We start from the raw sequence: 24,231 nt of genomic DNA, 5'->3' as shown, positions 1-24,231 counted from the left end.
GGCGTCAGAAGGAATGGGTGAGACCAGGGCTCCATGAACCCTGTGAGTCCTGGTCAGGTTATCTAATATCTCTGATCTGCAGTTTCTTCCTCCCTACAAGCAGGACTGATAATCATAACTACCCCTCAGATTCTTGGGATTAGAAGTGCTATTGGTAAAAAACACTCTATATACTTTAAAGTTCTATGTGAATGTTGGTTATGATTATTATTTAACACTATTATTTTTCACCAACACCTATATAGTTACTCGAATATCTGTAACCTCACTAGAGTGTCAGCTCCATGAGAGCTGGAGCCAGCACCTCCCTGTTCATTGCTGTATCCTTGGTGCTCAGCACAGAGCCTGGCTTATCTCAGGCCTTCCAAACATATCTGCTAAACAAATAAGTGGATAAGTGAGTTGACTTGGATGAATGACTATATAAATGAACTCTTCTCAATTAGCAGAGCACTGAACACAAATCGGGTTGACTGGGGCGAAGGGAGAAAGGGAAAGGGGAGGAGGCAGAGGAGGAAGAGACTACTCCCCGGGCTGCCCAGGCTCTGCCACACTGGGGAGGGTCGGAAAAGAAAGGCAAGAGGGGAGATGGCAAAACAAACTAGGGGCAGTGAGGGGCTGCTTCAGAATCTGCCGGGCTGGGTGCCTCACAGGTGGCCCCTCTGCGGTCAGTGCCTCCTTCTACCTCTCACTGTGTCTGTCCTGCCAGCGGGCTGGGGGGCAGGAGGAAGGAGGGCTGGCTGGAGCCAGGCCATTCTGGTTTGTTTATCAACAGCACAGTCCCCTGGGTCATGACACAGTCAGCAGCATCTGACCCAACTAAATATATCTCCTCCCCTGGCTGGGACCACACAGCCAGCCCCTGAAGGCCAGCGACCACCCGCTCATCCCTCTGGGTTGTGCCCTGGGCCTCCTCCTGAACCCCGGGGCCTGTGCCCCCAGGGAGCCAATGGCCGATAGGGGTCAAAAACAAATGCAGTTCCCGGCTGAACCCAGGCAAGCAGTTTCATTTGGACAGAGTTAGAAGACTTAAAGCTGGGGAAACACTAACTGTCCAGCAGTAGGGCAACCAGATGGCTCATCTCCCTCCAATGGTAGGTTTGCGGTCATTACAAGTGTTTAGAAAGAGTATTTACTAATGTTAAGAAAACATTTGACTCTCTTTACAGCTCTCTCTCTTTTTAATACATCCCTATTGATTTCAAAGAGAGGGAGAGAGAGAGAGAGATAGAAACATCAATGATGAGAGCCATTGATCGGCTGCCCCCTGCACGCCCCCTATTGGGGATCAAGCCCACAACCCGGGCATGTGCCCTGACCGGGAATTGAACTGAGATCTCCTGGATCCTAGGTCGATGCTCAACCGCTGAGCCACACCCAGGGGGCTACAGTACGCTCTTAACATTACTACTCTTAACATTACTCGTTTTATTTTTTATTTTTTTAAATATATCTTTATAGATTTCAGAGAGAGGAAAGGAGAGGGGGAGAGAGAGATAGAAACATCAATGATGAGAGAGTCATTGATCGGCTGCAGCCTGCAACCCGGGCATGTGCCCTGACCGGGAATCAAACCCTGATCGCCTGGATCCTAGGTCGATGCTTAACCGCTGAGCCATGCCCGGCCGGGCTTAACATTACTCTTAACTAATGTTAAGTGGGGAAAAAACAAAAATCATGAATAAAATCACGTCTTTTAAAAAGCATAGAAATGTGTCTGGAAGAACCAGAAACTGTCAACACAATTTACCACCCAGGAGGAGAACTGGGGGCCAGGGAATGGGATGGGAGAGAGACTTTTTCTTCTTATGCCCTTTTGTATGCTTTTTATTTTGAACTTTCCAAATTTACTACTAATTCATAAGTAAATAAGTCAAATATATAATAAAATAAAATAAAATACAGATCTGCAGAAGAAAAGGTCTATGCACAAAGAGGTGCTAGAAATAACCCTCGAGGTAAAATGCACTTATTTGGGTGATGGGCCATTCGGGAGGCTCCCTCTTCTACCCAGAAGAAAAGCTGGCCCTATGCCCAGGTAAAACAGAACATCAGCCTTGGAAACTGGAGCAGGGGTCTATCAATATTCAGAATTTAATTTGAGGCATGAAAAAAGACATAGTTGCCTTAAAATATCCCCACGATGTCTGAAATTCCAGCCCATGCCCTTGCCTGAAGTGCAGCTTCTCTAAAGTCCCCATGAAAACATTAAGTTGAGCGATGTGTTACCACGTTATGGAATGAAGGGAATTGAAATAGGAAAATACACTGTAAGAAAGCTTTGATTGTGGGAAATATCTTACTTTCTTCTTTCCTTTTGAGTTTTTTTCATGAATTCTCCTTAGAAACATATACTTCTTTATGAATAGTGCTTATTATAATTATATATAAAATAACATCATCACAGTAAGAGTTTTAGAAAATACAGAATGGTGTAAAGAATTAAAAATTCATTCACAATTTCACCACCCAAGAAAGTTTACTTCCTTTTCATTCCCCCTCTTACGACTCCGCTAAAAAACATATATACATACATACATAAGTGAGAACAGAATTGATCACACTTTATTTTTTGTCTTACATTTTCACTTAAGATTAAATTGTGAGCATTTTCCCATGTCATCAAATATTCTTGAAAATATGTGTTTTAATGGCCATCTAATATTCCACCATATTAATGTACAAAGATATATTTAACCAGTCCTATAATTTCCATTGGCATTGGCATTTGGGTTGTTCCCAGTTTTTTGCTCGGCTGATTATGCTGTCATGAACCTTTAGTATTAATTGCACATAACAGAAAATCCAGTTCAAACGGGCTTAAGCAAATAGATGTTGTTGGCGAAACTCGAAAGTTAAGAGGAGAGGCCCTGGCTGTGTGGCTCAATTGGAGCGTCATCCCATACATCAGATGGTGGCAGGTTCGATTCCCTGTCAGGGCACGTACTCAAGTTGCAGCTTTGATCCCCTGTGGTAGGCAACCAATCGATGTCGCTCTCTCACATCGATGTTTCTCTCTCTCTTCCTCTCTCTAAAAAAATTTAAAAAATATTAAGAGGAAGGGGGCTTCGGGAAAGCTCAGTCATGGCTCCTGCTCCATTTTCCTACAGTTCTCACTTTACCCTTCTGGGTGGCAGCCTCACCTCAGGTTGGCTTCTCCTCAGCACCTGGGGCAATGAGTTTTCATGTTCATCCATGTTTTTCTCTGATTGGCCAGCTTGCAAAAGGATAGCTGTGAAGCAGGGTCCCTTGGGCCCCAGTTCCCTAGCCATTCCTTGACCAGGTCATTGTGACAAGTTGCATGGGTGAGGGTTAGGTCTATTCCTGTGGCTCTTACAGAGTGTGGGAAGGGCAAATGCTGAGTAGACAGCCAGAAAATGTCCTCTGTTGCCTTGCTTCTCAGAGTGGGGCCTGTGGAGCAGCAGGCTCCATGTCATCTGGGACCAATTGGAAATGCAGAAATCCTAGGAACCCCCCAACACCTACTGAATAGGACTCTGCCTTTTAATAAGAGCCCCACTCAGGGGATTGTGCATTAAAGTTGAGAAGCCCTGTTTTACTTGACTACTCCCTGGAACTAGATCTCTAAAAGTAGAATGGCTGGGTCAAAGGGCAAAGGGTATATTTCTAAAATTCTTTTTTTTTTAATCCTCACCTTAAGATATTTTTTCCATTGCTTTTTCAGAGAGAGCTGGAGAGAGAGAGAGAGAAACATCAATGTGAGAGAGACACATCGATTGGTTGCCTCCCACACGAGCCTTGACTGGGGCCAGGGATCGAGCCTGCAACCGAGGTACACCTTGGCTGGAATTGAACCTGGGACCCTTCAGTCCGCAGGCCGACACTCTAACCACTGAGCCAAACTTGCTAGGGCTAAAATTCTTGACACATATCATCAAATTATCCTATATAAGGCCCCATCAATTTACATTCCCACCCTGGCATCTGGGTGTATGAGGCCTAGAGCTTATGCAATTTGGGAGAGCCCTCTTTAAGAAAAAGAATACAGGCCCGCCAGGCGTGGCTCAGTGGTTGAGCATTGACCTAGGATCCAGGAGATCGAGGTTGGATTCTGGTCCCAGCACATGCCTAGGTTGCAGGCTTGATCCCCAGTAGGGGGCGTGCAGGAGGCAGCTGATCAATGCCTCTCTCATCATTGATGTTTCTCTCTCTCTCCCCCTCTCCCTTCCTCTCTCTAAATCAATAAAGATATTTTTTTTTAAAAAAGAAAAAGAATACAAAATTAAGTACAAAAGCTAATATTTAGAGTAACAACAGAAAAGCTCACAAATACTTCAAAAATCATAAAATAACATTGTTTCATTATCGATAGGTTGAAACATGAAATTGCCATATTTGTAGGATAAAAAAGTCACATATGCTTAAAAGCAAACATTTCCCTACATTTTCGGCTGCAGCTTCTCCTCCTTCTTTTTTCTTAACAACTTTGTTGAAATATAACTCACATACCATACAATTCACATTTTAAAGTGTAGAATTCAGTGGCTTTATATTCACAGAAATATGCAACTATCACCACAGTCAATTTAATAACATTTTTATTAGCCCAAAAAGAAATCTCACCCCCCTTACCTGTTACCCCCCCAAACCTCCAGCCCTGGGGAACCACTAATCTCTTTTGTCTCTATAGATTTGCCTGTTTTGGATGTTTTATAATCATATAATACATGATCTTTTGTGTTTGGGTTATTTCACTTAACATAATGTTTTCAAGTTTCATCCATGTTGTAGGATGTATCAGTATGTCATTCCATTTTATTGCTGAATAATCTTGCTCTGTATGGATATACCACATTTTATTTATCCATTCATCAGTTGATGGACATTGGGTTGTTTCTACTTTTTGGCTATTATGAACAATGCTTCTATGCACATTTGTGTACAGATTTTGTGTTGATGTGTTTTCATTTCTCTTGGGTATATTCTTAGGAATGAAATTCCCAGGTCATGTATTAGTCAGGGTTCTTCAGAGATACAGAACCAATAGGGTTGGTCTCGATAGACAGATAGATGATAGATGATAGATAGATAGATAGATAGATAGATAGATAGATAGATAGATAGATGATAGATAGATAGATAGATAGATAGATAGATAGATAGATAGATAGATAGATAGATGACAGATGATAGAGCATAACTGGCTCATGTGATTATGGAGGCTGACAAGTTCCAAGATCTATATACAGGATGAGTCAGTCAGTGAGCCAGGGACCCAGGAGAGCCAATGGTAGGTGTAGCTTGGTCTGAAGGCTAGCAGAAAGAGTTAATGTTTCAGTTCTAGTCTGAAGGCAGGAGAAAGCCAATGTTCCCTTTCAAAAGCAGTCAGCAGGAGGAATTTCCTCTTACTGGAGGAGTCAGCCTTGTTCTACTGAAGCCTTCAAGTTATTAGATGAGGCCCACCTACATTAGGGAAGGCAATCTGCTTTACTCAGTCTACTGACTTAAATGTTAATTTCATTCAAAAACAACCTCACAGAAATGCCCAGAATAATGTCTGACCAAATGTCGGGGTGCCCTGTGGCCCAGTCAGTTTGATATATAAAATTAACCATCATAGTCATTTACTCTTGTATAGTCTTTAATTTTTTCAGGGACTGCCGAACTGTTTTCCAAGGCACCTGCAGCATTTTATATCACCGCAAGCAATGACTGATTCCAATTCTCCACATCCTCATTGGCACTTGTCTTTTTTTTTTTTTTTTTTTAATTCTCATCCAAGGATATTTTTCCCATTGCTTTTCAGAGAGAGTGGAAGGGAGGGAGAGAAAGAGAAAAACATCGATGTGAGAGACACACATCAATTGGTTGCCTCCCACTTGCCCTTGGCTGGAATTGAACCCGGGACCCTTCAGTCCACAGGCCAATGCTCTAACCACTGAGAAAAACCGGCCAGGGCAACACTTGTCTTTTTTTTTTTTTTTTAAATATCTTTATTGATTTCAGAGAGAGGAAAGGAGAGTGAGAGAGAGATAGAAACACCAATGGTGAGAGAGTCATTGATTGAGCCCGCAACCCGGGCATGTGCCCTGACCAGGAATCAAACCCTGATCGCCTGGATCCTAGGTTGATGCTCAACCGCTGAGCCACGCCCGGCCGGGCAACACTTGTCTTTTTTATTACAGCCATCCTAGTGAGTGTGAAGGACTGCATATTCTTTAATTGCCTTTTCAAGCAATAATGATACTGCAATTTTACTTTCTATAAAACAATAGGAAAAAAATGTCTTTTACAGCATGTTTCATATTCATTTTTTATTACTGAGAGTTTTAGAATGTGTCCCAGTGCCACCCCTGTAACTTTGTCAGCGATGCCTGTTCAGGCTAGGTCTTGCTCACTGATCTCAGTAGGCATGGTTTCCCTCACTGCTCTGGTGCCCCCAACCATGCCAGTTCTTGGGGGGCTTCTTGCCATAAAGCCTGGGTCAAGGTGGAACAATATCTTGTTCAGATCATTCTCCTTGGGGTTGACAATGGGGTCTGGACACTGGATGAGCGCCACCAAGTGCAGATTATCACTGGGGGTCGAGGAATAGCCCCAGGACCACCTCTTCCAAGAAATAAATGGGCTCCTCTAGGCTGGAGCAATATTCCATGCCACCTGTGCAAAAAGGGGCCATACAAAGTGAGATGCCCTGAAGCTTAAACTACAATGGTTCACAGTAAATCAGCCTCTGATTTCACCAGAAGTTTGTGATAAAGCCCATTTATTGTATCTTCCCTCAGCTCTGGCTATTGTCATTTAAAAACAAATCTCAGCCAATCTGATAGGGAAAGCTTCGAATCTCATTGTTGTTTTATTTTACATTTCTTTGATTATTAATGAGGTTGAACATTTCCCCGGAAGATTATTAGCCATTTGCGTGCACACACACATTTTCTATTCACGTACAGGGCCCAGCACATAGAAGGTGCTTAATAAAGAAATCTTGAGTAAATACATTTGCCAATTTCCCTTTGGCATGCTGTGTCTAACAGCAGTCCATTTTAATCTGTTCTTTTCTTCCATAATTGTATGGCAGCCTCCTTTGCAGTTAAGTGGGTGTAAAGCTCTCTCTCAGAGAATGTGAACCAAAGTACTGTGAGCCTTTTAAGGGTCTAACTCTTAAGGCAGCAGGTGAGCTCCTCCCTAGTCTTTCTCCTTCCTATAAGATGTTTCTGCAAACCAGCATTGACCATGCAGATGACGACTAAGCATGGGGATGGTAGAGAAAAAAGATGGAACCTTAAATGATGGTGTAGAACAGATACAAATTCAAACTCTATGTGAGATATATGGATTTATATCTTCTTTGAGCCATTGCATTTTAGGGTCTCTGTTACAGCAATGTGTGCTACTCTAATCAATGTAAGCAGTGATATTATTTGATCCGAGGAGTTATGGCCCAACCAGTGTGAAAAAGCATAGGGACTTGGACTCAGGCATAGAAAATACTAGGTGCCCAGGAAGCCGAGTTGAGACAAGGTGGTCAGAAGGAACTTGGGCAAAAAGGTCACCACCCTTCCTCTCCCTACTCAAAAATGCAGAGGTAGCTGATTTTATCTCCCTTCTAACTGCCTGCTTAAACTACTGACCCAAATGTGCAGTTCATCAAGGTTTGACTGTTACTGGACCTTCCTAGGGTGGGGTAATAAGCAAACTGCCATCTTGCCCACACAGCGCAGGTGCAAGCATAGTTACCAGGCAACACAGCTGGAAAAGGAAGTCACCCAACTCTGAAATAGAAAATTCTATAAGCCTACCTTTTCCAAAAAAGCCCACCTTTTTGCACAAGCCTGCTTTGCCCCCAGCCAATCAGAGCCAGTGCCTGTGCCAGTTCAGAGGAACTTCTTTTCCTCTGTGCTACCTCCCTTGTGCTCGAGCATGAGCTTAATAAAATCTGTCTGGAAATTTCTTTAGCATTTCCTCTTGCTTTCCATCTTGGGGAACCCAAGAACCCCAATGTCGATAAACAAGTATACATTTGCAATTAGTCCCTCGGGATGACCAGCCTGTTCCCACAAAGATAAAACAGAGGAGGGGAGAAGATCAGTAGATCAGTTTCAATGACACTGGCCTTTGAGATCACCCATTTCATTGTCCTTGCTCTCACTAAACTTAAATGATGGACTACATTTGCTTACAACACCTTCAGATTGCCTTCTAGTGGACAGCATGCACCAATCTATCACCTGGACCCCTTGGCAGAACTGTTCCTAGGTATTTAAATTTATCAGTACAGAGAGAGAGAGAGAGAGGGAGGGAGAGAGAGAGAGAGGGAGATTCAGCAAGATTTCGTGAACTTGTTCAAACCAGAACACTCCTATCTAGAACACTTGGTTTATCTGGAACATTAAGGTACTGGAGCCCAGTGGAGGCCCAGAAGACAGGCACTGAGCTCAATTACTTTATTCCTAGGAGACCCCAAAATTCCTCCTTCAGAGTACCTTTCATTGGTTCAGAAGTTCTGAATTAGGTAAATGGTTTCCAAGCCCCCAAGAATTTGGAAAAGGTAAGTTAGAAGAGGGAAGGCTGCCTCATATCAGCACAAAAACACTGAAGTTGCACAGTCCTATTCAAAGCAGACTTAATTGCAGCAGAGTAGCTGTCAGCATCATTTAGTGTTGGACACACAGCAGTCACATCACAGTGAACCTTAGCACCAGACGCTCACCTGACCCAGGTCCCCGGGATAGAATATGTTCAGTATCGTTTGTTTAAGCAGTGACATTCAAAAACACCTCTCAAAGAGAGTTCTTGCCAAGATAAATCCTGATGCTTCAAATAATTAAATGTCAGCTCTCTGAAAGACTTAGCTATTCAGAAAGGTTCTGGATAACAGTTTATGCGCCCTCTTCCAAATCCATTGGGCAGAGGGCAAACTGAGACTATTGTGCACACTGCCCCCAAAACCCCTGTCCTCTCCCTCAAACTGCCCTCCTCAGACATTCCCAGGCAAGTGGCATCGTGACTTTTCAAGAGTGTGTCAACAAAAATTACCAACCTCAGGTGGGGAAAGAGGAAACATTTTATTCAGCTGAGAGACTTTATTCAGCTGAACAGTTTGCACACCCAGGAAGCACAGCCTCAGGTGGAAACTGAAAGTGCACTCCACCAAGACAAAGGGGAGGCTGCCTTTTACAGAGGAATTTCCCGCCCAGATGCTCAAGTGGTCCACTTTTACGCAAATGAGGCGTCTAAATTTGTACAGTTCTGGTTGATCCAAGTTGTGCAGTTCTGAAAGCTCATCACGGAGCAGTTCTGATTAGCTGGTATAGATGCAAATAAGGACATAGTTGCGCAGTTCTGACTGGATGGGCAAGTCTCAGTAGAAAGATGGAACTGGGAACTCCCTGATAAGGGCTGACTCAGGAGGCGGGAGGTTGAAAGCTGTCTATGGCATTTCCCTGAAATGCAGGGTACACGAGAGGCCTCTGCCAGCAATGGCTGCTAGACTCTGGTTACAAATTTGAGCCCAATTAACTATGAGGGGTCCTTCTTGGTAGATATATTCCTTCTCAAGGTTCACAGGTACAAGGAGTGGAGCCGCTCGGGGTCTTCCAGGACCCCTCACCTGGGAAACAGGAAGGGAGCCTCTTTCCTCTTATTTGGTAGCAGGAACAGCCACAAGTGGGCCTGATTCAGGGTGGTGTTTGTGGTTGGGTGCTGATTGCAGTAGAGGGGGTGAGACATTCTCCCAGAGAGCTGCTCTTGGGGCCACCAGCTGGCTGGGGGAGCTTAAAAAACTCCCCACTGGCTCCTTTGACCCTCTGCACCCCTGCTTCCTTTTTCTCTTCAGAGGCTGCTGCAGCCCAATCCCAATCCAGGTGAGACTCAGAGAGGCCACCCTCGCCCTTGGGGCCAGGTATTTCTTCTTGAGCTTTGGGTCCCAAGACAACAAAATCCCAAGGGCAGGTAGGCAGAGGCACAAGCCCTGCAGAGGTGCTCACAGGAGCACATTCCCCTGCGTTTTGGGAAGAAACTCTTACCTAAGAGTAGAGAGGTAAGAGTTAGGGAGTCTGTCACTCAGGGATCCTTGTTTCTCTCACTCAAATGCCAAGAACTGTAGACCCGGGACTATGTGAAAACTGTGATATTACCTTGAGCTTTGTAACTTCCTACGTCCAGTTCTGCTTTTACTCGGTATCCTTGTTTTGATGAGCAAGAAAACCCTTAAATAAAAAAAAGTATAAGGCTCATTTGGAGCAGTAGCTAGGAGAGAACTAGGAGTACAAAATAGAAGCACAGGAAGAGGCCAGGGGCCCGGTGATAAGGGAGGGACCCAGCTTCCTCAGGGGCCCTTGACACCCTCAGGCATGTCTTCCCTCCTCCTCCTCCTCTTCCCTTCTGCCTCTTCTCACACCCAGTCCTGGGCGCTGCCACCTGGGATTAGCATATCTATAGCCCAGTCCTGGCACTGTTTGCCCAGACATTTCCTGGGTGACAAATGGGTAGGATGTTCCTGGGTTGAAATAGCCCAAGCTCCTGCCACCCCACGGTCCTCAGGAGCCTCCATGCGGAGCCCTCTACCCCAGGCAGATGCCTTTCTTAGCACCATTTACTACCATAGAGCAAATGCTTGGGCACATGGTTTCAAGACAGCCAGAGGCCCTGCTTTCTCTAGAACAGACCCTGCCCTCCCTACACCCTCTGCGTCTAAGTGGTTTGAATGTGCATCATGAAGATGGCTGAACTGGGCAGCTGGCCTTGACCACGGCTGCCTCCCACATTGTGGCGGCTTCACCACACTCCAGTCTCAGAGAAGCCTGGGAGAGCAGCCAAGTTTCTCTGCATCCCAAGAAGGGCTCAGGAATTTGCTCAGAAAGACTGATTCTGAGGAATCAGGTGGTCATGATAAGAAGACACATACAGCAGAAAATAGTGAATCCAGGGATCATGGACTCTCCAGTGAATGCCAGCAATTAGAGGCTGCTTCTTAGTGGAGGCCACACAGGACAGAGGGACAGCAGCAGATCAGAGACCTTTTCTCATACCTAATATGTCTAACAGAGGTGCTACCCAGAGGAGAAAGGCAATGGAGAAAATAATGAATTGACAGTTTTTTGAAATTTAATGCATTTATTTGAACCAAACTGAAGATATATGTAGGGGAGCAAGAACTCAAATGCTCCATGAATTGCCAGTTAAAAAACAAACCAACCTGAGAAAACACGTATGGGACCGAATTTTCCTGGAGATGTTAAGATTTCATTCTCTGTCATCAGGTGGATTAACAGGAAAAATTAAGTTGTATTTCCCCTCACTGGGCTGCCTGGCTGGGGTGAGGGGGAGACAGAGGTCAGAGGGCGCCCTAAGGCCTGTTATTCCAGGTGTGGTCCAAGTACTAGCAGCAAGGCCATCACCTGGGATGCTTTAAAAATTGTCTCAAGTCTCACTCTATATCTTCATTTTAAGATTCCAAGGTGACTCACATGCATATTAAAGTTTGGGAAGCATTGCCTTAAGGGATGATTTAGAGATTTCAATGTTTTTTTCTTACAGCTTAACTCCTCATAAAACCTTTATGTGGCAGTAAAAGAAAGCAGAGCTGCTCTGTTCCATTTGGGAGGCACATGGACCTTTAGCTCACCACTCACAACAGCCCTTGGGGTACACCTGAGGATCTCTGAAACCTGAGGCCAGCTAAAACCCACTCATCTTGCTCAAGCTCCTGTTTGGTATTTAAGGGAGCTAAGACCCATTTCTAATGGTAGGTGATCTGCCATGAGAGGCTTAAGTGAGGCTTTCCAGGTGGAACATGCTGGCAGACACCAGGGCAAGGCTGCACAGAAAAACTGTGCTCACTGCTAAGTTCAGATTACCAGCCTCCTTGCCCAGCCCAACTCTTAGGGCCAGACAGGCCCAAGCAAGTCCAGAAGTGGGTCTCCAGAGTCCTGGGTGCTTCAACAAAGCTTTCGGCACAGAAACTGATATTAAGTGTAGTGCAGGCCCTGCATTTCCAGGGCTGCTCATACAGATCCACAATCTCCACCATCTTAAAATCCACTTACCTAGGACTCCCAGAGCTGGCTCAAGTGGCAAGGTGACCCTGGCTGAAGGGTAGGCCCTCACTGTGATGCAGCTCACGACTGCACTCTAGGACTGGGCTTGTAGGCTTCCTAGGGGCCACTTCTTTTGGCTAGGTGGAAGCCCTCCCCAGCCTTTTTGTTAAGGGACTGGCTTACTGGATTCATAAGGTGAACTAGTTCTCACGTGGGAGATGGACAAGTCTTCAGAAAGGGGGGTAGACAGGGCATGAGTCGTAAGTTCAGAACTGGACTCAAGTTGTTCATGAGCTTGAAGCCTTCACTTTTAAGAGTCAAGTTCCATCCCTCTACCCTCAGGTAAGGAAGGGGCAGGTGAAATGGGACATTAAGGCTCTTAGTTTTTTCTTCAGGGATTGGATTGAAAATAGGTGAAAGGGGAGTATGGTCATATGTTTGGGGACAGAGAAGAACGAAGGGCTCTGATCCAAAACTTACATGCTTTTCAGGAGAGGGCACTAGCTTATCGAATCTGGGCAGAGCTGTGCTCAGACTTCAGCGCTGTCAGATCCCCAGAGGCAGCCCTGCTGACCTGGGCAAGGCTCTGGCAAGAATGTCATTGGGGGCCTTGCTGAATAATAATTAGAGGACCATCCTAGTGGGCTTGTTGACTGGAAGTCACAGTGTGACGATAGGGCGAAGTTAATTGGGAAACTGACACTGGTTTGTTCTGTGTGAGGCCTTGGTCAAGTTTACCAGCAAGAAAAACAAGACCCAGTGTATATGACAGTGCTACTTGAGATCAACAAAATGAAAAGGCTGAACCTTGTGACCGGGTGAGCAGCAGCTGCCAAGGGCCAGCCCACCCCAATCAAGGGTGTGCAGGGAGAGCCAAGGCTCGGGGAGCCAGGCCACCAGAGAACTTGGGAACAGCGTGAGCCCTGCTCAAAGGTGATGCAAGAGCGTATCAGTGTTTAGCTCAGAGAAACACCAACTGCTAGTCAAGGTTGGGAACTCTCTTTTTCCAGCTGATCAGAGACCTGTTTTTAAAGCCTGGATGTCTTTGGAATTCCCACTAATCTATTTCACTTTTCTTTCATGGTTCTTACAAGTATAGCTAATTTTGAGAATACTGAGTTCCTTTCGCAGCATTAGTACAGCAGGTCCTCAAACAATGTCGTTCATTGTAAGGTTGATGGGGGGGAAAAATTCCCGACGGGGCCAGTCTGTGTGGTTTGCATGTTCTCCCACGCCTGCATAGGTTTCTCTGGGCAATCTGGTTTCCTCCACATCCCAAAGATGTGCGTGTTAGGTGAATTTGCGGGTCTAAGTTGTCCTAGTCTGAGTGAGTGTGGGGGGTGAGTGTGCCCTTTGATGGAAGGGCATCCTGTCCAGGGTTGGGTCTCCCTTGTACCTTGAGCTGCTGGGACAGGCTCCAGGGACCAAAGACACTGAACTGGAATAAGCAGTTTGGAAAAGAACTATCTTACTTGTTTTTATTAATCTTTATTAAATTTACATATAATTTACCTTTATCCCAATGTTTAATATTAGAAATATTTTGGGTCTTTATTTAGAAATTTGGTGATGTTTTGTGACCCCAAATACGCTGTAGGAACTTAACTCTTGTTTGTATTAACCAGCATATGGTAAAATCGGTTTTCTTATACTCATTTCGCTTAGAGTTTCAGTTTCCAAGAACCTATTGACAATGTTAGAGGACTTACTGTATCTCTGCTGGCTTAACATATCCACAGTGTACTGGAACTTCAAATGGGCTGCTTTCTGGGGTTTATCCACATATCACAGTTTTAGAAACTGGGACCAGGAAGTTCCTATTCATTGGAGATTTTATATATAGGGTAGGCAAAATTAAGATTAAAGTTGTGAGTACACAAAACAGTTTATTCTCTTATATTATTATTAGTTATTGTATTATTTTCCATACGAACAACTGTAAGCCTACTTTTGCCCACCCTGCACCGCACACTGCCAGGATATTCTGTCACTGTGGTTACGAGAAAGAACCCATCAGAGTTACCACTGTGTAACTGCCTGATGGGAGACTAGCCAAGCTGCCCACACCTAAGTCCTAGAGTCTAGGTCTTGAGTTGTAACCAGCCCACACCCTAAAGGCCGTAGTCTTGCCATGCCAGGCAAATTCCTAAATCCCATAAGGATGCCACTGAGGAAATGTCACATAAACATCCTTGTCCCACTAACCACCTGTCCCTTCTGACCATAGGAATGATGTTGGTGCTTTGTCTCCCCTTTATCCTGCCATACACCCCGACCAAAAGCCCAAATGCCTCCAAGGAGAGGCAGCTACAAAGACCACAGACACCCCAATTTACATAAAATTATCTCACTCCATTTTATTTAAGATTTTTTTCTCCAGTTAGTAAAAGAAAGATGTATCTCTCTTTATACATATGTACAAGTTCAGTTATAAAAATAGACAGCACATTCAAAGAGAAAAAAGGCTTGGCATTTTTCTGATTTTTTCTAAATAGCATCTGTACACAGGAGTCTGGGTTTGGACAGGGGAATCTTAATGATTTAAATTAAATGATTCCCCTACCACCCCTACTCCAAAAAAAAGTTTTAAAAATTAATCTATCTAAACTCAATTCCGCGATTTTCAGGTGTGCAAATTAGAGGCTGGCTCGCCTGGAAGCACCTGCTCCACCAGGAACATCAGGCTGGGGGCAGGCAGAAATACCTCCCATGCAAGCACCACCCTTCTGCCTCTCTCGGAGGGAAGCAAGCTCAGGCTGGTGGGGCCAGGGCTGCGAGGCTCGGCGTTGGGCTTGCCCTCTCTCCATCCTCTCCCCACTCCTGCTGTCCCTTCCTTTCTCAGTGCAATACAGACAGTGCATACAGCCAAGCAGGGGGCTGAAGGGCAAGGGTGGGGAGACTGTGCATTCAGGAAGGGCAAGGGGAGTCTGTAAGAGGGGCGGTGAGGATGTCCTGCTGATTGAGGTGGCTCCTGGTCTCTTTACTGGCTTCTGGGAGTCCCAAGGTGGGAGCTGCTGCTACTGTTGCTGGTGGGGCCTGAAGGTTCTCTGGTGTGAACCATGCAGGACAGGGGAGGAAATGCTAGGAAAACAACTGCCTCCAGGCATGCGTCCTCTAGCCTTCTGTCACCCTCACAAGCCACTACCTCCTTTTGCACTCACTGCTCTCTTCAACGGTGACACTCTGACAAATGGGGTTTGGAGACCTGGGCAGCTGCCCAAACACTGGGCATGCCAGATACATGATTTCCTCCCTTCCTAGCCCTATAGGAAATCCCAGCCCTACATGGAAGGCTCTTCACAGTACTTGTGGAGCCTTTACAAGGGACATGACCAGAGCTGAAGAGTGGAATGGGGATGAAGACAGTGTGCCTGAGCATCTACAGGGGGTCTAAGTCAGGCCCTTCCCCAGCATGAGGTTTAAGACGTGGCTATAAAGTTCATCTGAGATGCTGTGGGGCTGATCCCTGTCCTTGGGCTTTCTTCCTATAGGCAACCTAAGCACTCCTCTTGAAACACAGGTGATAAAAGTGCTCACACTAACCACCTGCCTGTCCTTTACTTGCTGCAACTGGTCATCTCTGCCCTCTGACCTAGGAATAAGATGCTGCACTGGGCAAGCCGTCCAAAGACCATTTGCAGGCTAGACCTCTAGCACGTGGTTTGGCTGAAGGAAGCTGGAGGGCCCAGGTGGTTACCGTCCTCCAGAGGGGTTAATGCCTTTGCCCTGTTTCCGGACCAGAGTGTCTGGGGCTAGGCTGCTGGTCAGGTGGAGGCTCTTGGGAGTCCCAGAAACATTATTTCCTTTGCTCAAAGGGGAACTTAAGGGAGAAGAGGCGCTTGAAGGTCCAAAGTCAGCAAGGCCAGCAGGCCGAACCATAGATGTCTGCAGAGGACTGCTGGCAGAGATTCCTGTGGGGATGGAGAAGGAGACAAGAGTATAAGCACCAGTACTATCTGAGCTGCCTTGGGGCCTGACCTTGGTTACTGGAGTCTGAGCTGCAGGAGAGGTAGTGGAGAACCCTTCCTGCCAATTTCTTCTTAGCACATTTGCTTGCTCTTCCTGTCAACTGTTTTTGGTTTTTGTTTTTCAGTAAGAGAGGGATGTATTTTTAAGAGAAATATGACACCTACTCAGCCCTCTCTACAATCAGCAGGGAGTAAGACATCACCTTGGTGCTCAAGGACAGAGCACACATTATACCATGTGGAAGCCAAGGGTGAGGGATGAGCTGTAACTTACTAGGCACTAATGTATTTTTTTTTTTTAGAGAGAGGGAGGAAGGGAGAAAGAAAAACATCAGTTTGGTCTACTTATTTATGCATTCATTGGTTGATTCTTTTTTTAATTTTCACTGATTTTTAGAGAGAAAGGGAGAGAGAAAGAAATATCAATGAGAGAAACATCGATCACTTCCCACACATACCCTGACCGGGGATCGAACTTGCCACCATTTGGTGTATGGACAATGCTCCAACCAACTGAGCCACCCAGCCAGGGCCACTGGTTGATTCTTGTATATGCCCTGGTCTGGGATTGAACCCAAAACTCTGGGACATCAGAAAGATGCTCTAACCAACTGAGCTACCTGGCCAGGGCAAGCACTGTTGACTTTTCTTGTGACACTCTATCCTTTGTTGCCTCTTTCACCCCCTCCTACCCCTTCTCAGGTCAGGTCTTCAGGACAAAGTCTGATGAGTATCATGCTCTGCCCATCGGTGGGTGAGACTCTACAAGAGCCTTGACTGCTGGCAGGATTGTTGTTTTCCAAAGATGTGATGAATGTTAAGAAACACTGCCCTAGGCTCTTATCTTCACATTTGTTGAATGAACAAACAAATGGAAGCTGACATCCCTGTAGGGGGAGGAAGGGGAGGTAAACTAACACTTACTGAGCACTCTCTATTCAATAATGCCCTTATTTGCTACAAAACCCCTATGAGCTAAATACTACACCCATGTTTTAAATGGAAAGAGAGGTCTGTAAATGGGAGCTCCCTTCCTACCAGCTCCTATGTCCTACTTTCCATTGCTATAAGTACCCTTTATTTGTCATGGTCACAACAGGCACCTCCCTTCTCAAACTTTCCAGAGCCCATTGTTAAACCCGATAAACTTTTGCCTCTCAGGTCTTGCCATGTCTTGCCAACCTTGACTCCCACTGCTGCTCTTTACTGTAGCCTAACTGAGCTGCTCAGTGACCCCCAATATGCCTTGGTCATTGCCAACTCTGTCACCAGTCCAAATCCTTCCGTCACCCTTCTCTTTCTTTCTAAATTACAGTCTGGGCCATCAGGTCCATGGTTCTTCCTTCTGCTCTACAACCACAATTAAGGCCTCTCTCCTTCAGTACATGTATACTGCTTTGTATTGCTGTTAAACATATCCACCATACAGCTTCCCCTTCCTACTTCTATTATATATTCAATATATATGTTATACTCCTATGCACACAGCAGGTGTTTAATACCTAAGGTGATGGATCATATCGCTGGGTAAATGCTAACTATACTAGCCCGGGCTATTGAAATGTAATTACTGAAATACAGGTCTTGAGAAAAACACCAGTCCTTAAAATTCTGACTGTTTAAAGTAGTATAGTCCAGAAATTCAGCTCTCTTTTTTCACAGCTACTGCCACCTCGAAGGCAGCACTGTACTAGTCACAAGGACAAGGGAGAGTCAGGACTGCCAACGAAACAGCAAAACCTGATATGGGCTCTGGGAAGGAGCTTCCTAGCCTGGGGATGTTCTGCCTGCTCTACCTGGCGGAATGCTCAACAGACCTCCAGATGACTGTCCCTGACCAGAATGGAGCCCACACAGCCCCCGGGGCCTCCGTACCTTTAGACACATTGTACCCGTATGCAGCAAAGGCAGCCGCAGAGGCTGCTGCAGCCCCTGCTTTGGCTCCGGCCATTGCAGCAGCACTGCCCGCGGTGGACTTCCTGCTCCGGCCTTTCACTGTTCCTTTGGCTGTGCTTCCTGAACCTTTGGGGCGGCCTCGGCTTCGGGCTGAGTGACCACGTCCTGCGGTTGGCATTTCCTGAATGGAAATTCCTGTGGAAACAAATGGGCCAAGACGAAAAAAAGTCAGTTGCCTCATATATTAACAGAACCCTCCTGATAGGGAAGGCTGGCTCTAAGGGTATTTGTTTCAGGACTTCAAGGGAAGTCTATGTCCTCATTTAATGGCTGGGCCAGTAAGTCACACAAAGGTAGTTAAGAACTCTAAATAGCTAATACAGGCTGACTCCTCAAGAGTGGTTTCATTACTCCTGAATCTCTTCTCTAATGAGATCATTACTAAATGAACCAAACCCAGGGTCTGGCTACCTGAGACCTACCTGCACACTCCAATATGCCCCTGCCTCAGAGAGTCCACTTTTATACCCAAATTTAACCCTAGGGCTCCTCAAGAAACAGTGGAACACTAAGCCCACAGAACAAAGTGAGGAAAGATCCCAGAGAAGCAGACTAAACTGGCAGAAATAAGGGTGAAATATGAAAGACTGGGATGACTAGAAAACAAAGAAGTCTGAAATCTTCGTAAGTTCTTATTTTGCCTTCCCTAAACCTCTCTTTCTCCCTTTCATTTGACAGGGCTAATGAAAGAATGAGTCTACAAATTCTTTTTGCTCCACTCCACTCATTCCTTAAGAAAGCAGAAAATATCATTATTCTAGAAGGAATCGGGACCTTACCCCACAACTAAAGCAATGCTTTTCTTGAGGCAGTGGACCAGGCCCAAGTTGTACAGGACAGCAGCATCACTTACCGTTCACGGTGTCTGAGACAGAGCCTGTTATGGAAGCGGGAGAGTTGGTGGCTCGAGACTGAGGGGCTGAAGAGGCTGGGTCATCCACGATGACCAGCATGTCACTGCTGCTCTCGTCGGGCGGAATGGAGCCGGTGTGCAGTTCACTGCTGATGGAGATCTAGAAGAGGAAGGGTCGAGATCACCACTACTCCCTGTGCCCACAGCCCACATACCTATGTGAGGGTGTGCTTTTCAGTCTTGCCACTATTTCCCTCTCCTGCCTGGTTTCACTCCTGAGGGTTAGATCCCCTGCTTTGACTGCAGAGAAGCCAGCCTGTCCTCATTTGCTTTTTTCTTATGAATTTCATGTGCAACCCCCTTCTAAAGGCAGGAGGGACTCCAGGAGAAACAAAGGCTACAAGGTCAGGACAGTCCCCCTGCTGTGATGAAGGCATCTAAAAGGAACCTCACCTCACTGAAAGGGCTGGGCATGGCCGAATCCACGCTAATGAAGGAGTCGTCCCCATCTGCAGAGAGGTTGGAGTTATCAGCCGAGGGAACAAATGGGATCACCAAGTTCATACCCTCCTTTCTCCTTTTCCCATCCAATTCATCTTCCTTTTTCTTCTGGGAACACATAAAACAAGAAATATGGACAAAGCATAAGGATAGGCACCAAAAGAAAAGTGGAGTCAGGGACAAAAGCGATGACAGAAATTTAACTCTGTAAACTTCTAAGTTTCATTTTTTGCAATTAGTGTATTTTTAAGGGAAAAAAACTATTAAGGAAGGCAGAAAGGGATGGCGTAATAAGAGTTTATGTTTATTCTACCACAATAACACAGAGCTGAAAGGTAGATCAGCCACACTGAACCAAACCTGCACCAAACCTAATCCTCATGGGGCCAAGTGTACAGCCAGCCCTGGCGTGTCCAAGCTGCAGCACTTACCAGGGTTGCACTGATGCAGTCCCACAAGAGGGAGGGCTAATGCCTTTAGTGTATTTTCTGCACATCTGTTTTTACTCTGCCTTCATTTAAAATATACATAAGGAGAATAAAGGTTCTTATCATATCCAAGGAATAATGGGTTTTTGTCATTTTTTGGTCTTTATTTCCTCAATTTACATGTAAAAGCTTAAGGGAAGAGTGACTGAGCTACACTCAGCAGTTCTAATCCAGTTCGGTAGGGCACTGTCACAGATTAGGGACCTGGAACCAATCACACAAAGTGCTTGGAAAATTCTAGCAATCACATCCACCTACTGTACCTAACTGCCTTTGTTTCTACACCTATATTAGGATTAATATGGTATACCTTTGTGTAGTTTATACTGTCACTGGGTATTTAGCTGACACTCCTATGCTCAGAGTAGAGATGGCGTCTGATGAAAACCCAGTAAACCCTACAATGTCCTGTATGAGAAAACCATCTTTTCTCCTTTGACATGGTTTTTGAATGTTAAAGTTATTTTAATTCTAAAGAGTACTAAGTAATGGGTTAGAGATTTGAGGATGGAGCTGGGCAAAGATTTCAGCCCAGGCTAGGAGGAACATGATCCTTCATTCCCGGGGACTTCTCAGGTTTGTAACTATAGTGGGTAACAGGGGCATCCTTCAGGCTAGGAACAGTTCTGCTTAGTAGAAGGCACAATCGAGGGTGTGGGCTTTACGACAGAAAAGAGCTAGTATATCTTACTCGAAGATGATCATATAATATACACAGGCTCCCACGCTGCTTATCATCAAGGCCGTATGGCCTAAGAGAGGGACGCCAGGTCCAATACAAGTGTGGGTAAAACAACCAACTTTTTTAACATGTGGCCAGACAAACCAGATAAACCAAACAGTCCAAGGAAATGAGGCACATGCAATTGTCAGACTCAAGGGCCCAGAGCTGTAAAGATGCCTGAAGTTCAGGTGGCTAACTTGTTCAAGAACATAGGCCAAACCAGGGCTGGGGAAGAGGAGAAGGGCAATACACCGAGATATGGGTGTATCGCACAGCTGAAGCTGGATAACCAAGCAGTAACCAAGATGCAACCATGTACCCCGAAGCCTTTTCTGTAAGTACCCTCCCCCTAGTCCTTGTAAGCCACCTCAAGCTTGAGATACCTTCTCTGCATACTTTTCCCGCTTGCGCTTTCGCTCTTTGACTCGGTTGGTTTCTTCCTGCTGCCGTTTCTCTTCTTGCCGCAATCTTACTATTAAGAAAATCAAGATCTGATGAAGTACCCGGGGCAATCATAATCCTCATTTTAAAATTAAACTGACCAGATCCTGCCCTGGCCGGTGTGGCTCAGTTGGCTGGGTGTTGCTGGGGCACTGAGGGGTTGCCAGCTTGATCCCTGGTAGGGGGCATGCAGGAGGCAGCCAATCAATGTTTAGCTCTCACATCAATGTTTTTCTCTCTCCCTCTCCCTTCTTCTCTCTCTAAAAATCAATTAAAAAAATCTAAATAAATAAATAAAATAATAAAGTGACCATATCCTTTGATATTTATATTCCAAAGTATGACTTCTATCTGTCCAAGGCAGATAACCTGTGATTTTCTAACTTGAAGAAGGAACACGGTTCTTGGATTCTTAATAATTTTTGGTTCAAACCATTGTTCAGTTTAATTACTATGGGCTTTTCTTTTTCTTTTCAACCTTCTGGTATCTCTGCATTGCACAGATCAAGTATGGTTTTGAGTCCCAAAAGGTTTTTAGAAGATGGTGGCAAATGTGAGCACATAAGTAGCTTCATCATGTGATGCTGTGCAAGTCCTCAGAGGATCACAAGAGTCTGAAACCCATTGTTCTCAAAAGCCAGAAATAAATGGGAGAGTAGCTTGTATCTTACAGCAGTGAGTTTCTCTATCTTCTCCATAAAAAGATTTCTCTGGGCAGGACAGAGTACATTTATTACCGCTGAGAAGTCTAGGGATATAGCCTTCCTGGTGCAAATTTATTTGAAGTCATATTACTTAAAAAATATATGTGAATTTTACCTTCTACTCCATAAGTCTTTATTTTGGTTTTAATACAAAATATTAACATAAAAGTGTTTCTCCCCAAATATAATCTTTGGCTGCTTTGCCTACCCTTGGGGAACATAGCCAAGGGCCTCTTCCATTTTCAGATGTGTGAGGCCAGTTTGGTTCAGTGGTTTGAGCGTTGGCCCAAGGATTGAAGGGTCCCAGGTTCAAATGTGGCCAAGGGCATGCACCTCGGTTGCAGGATTGATCCCTGGCCCTGACTGGAACTGAGTGCAGGAGGCAACCAATGTGTCCCTCTCACATTGATGTTTCTCTCTCTCTCCTGCCCTTCCACACTCTCTGAAAAGCAGTGGAAAAAATATCCTCAGGAGGATTAAAAAAAAAGAAAAAAAAAGAGAGATGTATGAGGCCAGAGAAACATCTTTTGTAGAGAGGAGATAACATTAATAAGAGGTTTAGAGTACATACGTTTCTTCTCCAATTCTTCATCATCTAGAAGAAGACTAACCACCTCTTTGGGTTTCAAGGTATCTGGTTTGAAATTCCCACCAGAAATCACCATCCGCTGAATCTATACAAAAGTAGATCAAAATGTCACATCCAGGCATCCATTCCATAATGGCAAACCTCCAGTGAAGTCCCTGGAGTCCCTATTTCTTTTTCATTCATCCAACTGGCTCCTCCAGATTATTTATTCCATTTCCAACAGAAAGAACAATAAGAACTTCGCTTGGGGCAACTAACTGATAGCTAGAAGATCCAATAATACTAAATGTCAAGATGAAAAAACAAAACATTCCAACATAATAATTTCTTTGGAAATTACCAAATTCGGCATACAATTCAGAGGCTGATCAAACTGAGAGTACTAAGGGTGAGAGCTCAAATATTATTCCTTTTTCCCTAAACGTGAAAGAAAGCATGTCAAACACGAGGGCCATGACCAGTGTCATCTCCACATGAATAGCAGCCAGATCTAGGCTATAAACACCATTCTGGTGGAAAAGGAGTGAGAAACAGCCAGGGCAGTAGAGATTACTATTATGTAGGACCTGATTTTTAATTCCTTCAGATCAACAAAAGGCAAGAGAGTCTTAGTCTAGTCAATGTGGTTGGACTTTCTATTTTCTTCACCAGTATAGTACTTCCTTTGCCTCGTGCTTACCTCGCTCTTCTCCTTGGCTCTCTGTAGAATGCGTTCTTCAATGGTGCCTTTACAGATGAGCCGGTACACGGTAACCTGCTTTGTCTGCCCCAAGCGGTGGGCCCTGTCCATGGCCTGCTGGTCCACAGTGGGGTTCCAGTCGCTATCATAAAAAATCACCTACACAGGCAGGACAAAAATACAGCAAAGACTAAGGCACTCTCAGCATAGAACCAGGAATTCTGAGAGCAACCCAGCCACTCATCTCTTTGCAATAGTCTGATGCCAGATTTTCTTTCTATGATATTAAGATGAGCAGGTATCCATTTATAAAACCAAGCCAGTCCGTCACTTGCCCTGGGTAAGAGACATACTCTGGGCTTTTTTCAGGACTTTCATTTAAAAAGAGGAAGCGCAATAATATTAATAGTGAAAAGTTAGTGCTTACTATTTGCCAATCATTGTTCTAGTTGCTTTAGGTATAGTCACTCACTTACATCCCATTTTATAGATAAGGAAATGGAGACACAGAGGAATTAGAGAATTTATCCAAGATTACACAGCTCAAGTAAGTGTGGGCCTGGGATGTGGGGAATGTGAAAGTCTTCTCTAACGGTAGGCCTACCTTGGTAAGAGATAGCCATGGTTGCCCTAGCTGGTTTGGCACAGTGGTTAGAGCATTAGCCCTTGGACAGAAGGGTCCTGGGTTTGATTCCGGCTAAGGGCACGTATGTCAGTTGCAGGCTCAATCCACGGCCCTGGTTAGGAAGCGTGCGGTAGGCAACCAATTCATGTGTCTCTCTCACATCAATGTTTCTCTCTCTCTCCCTTCCGCTCTCTCTGAAAAGCACTGGAAAAAATATCCTCCGATGAGGATTAAAAAAAGAGAGAGAGAGACATGGCTTTCTTGGAATTCTCAGGCTCCCATCAACAGGGTCATTTCCTATCTCTTGACTTATAGGGAAATATTTCAAGGTTCCCTGGAAGCTACTTCTAGTTTGCTAAACAACAAATACAAACAACAACAAAATGTACTGTCCCCTCCCCATCCCACAAGTGATCCTAAAACCAACAGGCTCCTGGGTTCTCAGCCCTGAGGCTACTGTCCAACACAGCGACCCCCTGAAAGAAAGCCAGTTCAAAATGGCCCTCATCTCTCATGCATCCTCTATATTTATTCAAGTCACCAAATCCAACCAGTGCTTCTTCAGAAGCAAACCTATCCTTTCTACAATCTCACCGTCCCTATCCTGGACTAGGTGCTTGCCACCTATGTCTGGTTCACCAATGCTATCAGACCAACTCACTAATGCTTCTTAGATTTCTGTCTATTTCTTCTTCAGTCTG

The 24,231-nt window shown here is 45.1% G+C and overlaps 1 protein-coding gene across 1 annotated transcript in view; it reads right to left on the bottom strand.

The window, feature by feature from the left end:
• Positions 1 to 14,333: 14,333 nt before the first annotated feature.
• Positions 14,334 to 24,231, bottom strand: part of INO80 (INO80 complex ATPase subunit) — a 98,307-nt gene continuing 88,409 nt past the window's right edge. Inside the window, exons 29-35 of the mRNA XM_016220401.2 lie at positions 22,906 to 23,064; positions 22,209 to 22,311; positions 20,876 to 20,964; positions 19,233 to 19,388; positions 18,780 to 18,939; positions 17,846 to 18,061; positions 14,334 to 15,913 (exon numbers count right to left, since the gene is read on the bottom strand). Coding sequence (XP_016075887.1) covers positions 15,696 to 15,913; positions 17,846 to 18,061; positions 18,780 to 18,939; positions 19,233 to 19,388; positions 20,876 to 20,964; positions 22,209 to 22,311; positions 22,906 to 23,064 — 1,101 coding nt within the window. The 3' untranslated portion in view covers positions 14,334 to 15,695. The remainder of the gene's footprint in view (positions 15,914 to 17,845; positions 18,062 to 18,779; positions 18,940 to 19,232; positions 19,389 to 20,875; positions 20,965 to 22,208; positions 22,312 to 22,905; positions 23,065 to 24,231) is intronic.

This window comes from Miniopterus natalensis, chromosome 1 (genome assembly GCF_054644295.1).
Source record: "Miniopterus natalensis isolate mMinNat1 chromosome 1, mMinNat1.hap1, whole genome shotgun sequence".
Taxonomy (NCBI): Eukaryota; Metazoa; Chordata; class Mammalia; order Chiroptera; family Miniopteridae; genus Miniopterus; species Miniopterus natalensis.
This window is presented reverse-complemented; position numbering and strand designations above follow the sequence as displayed.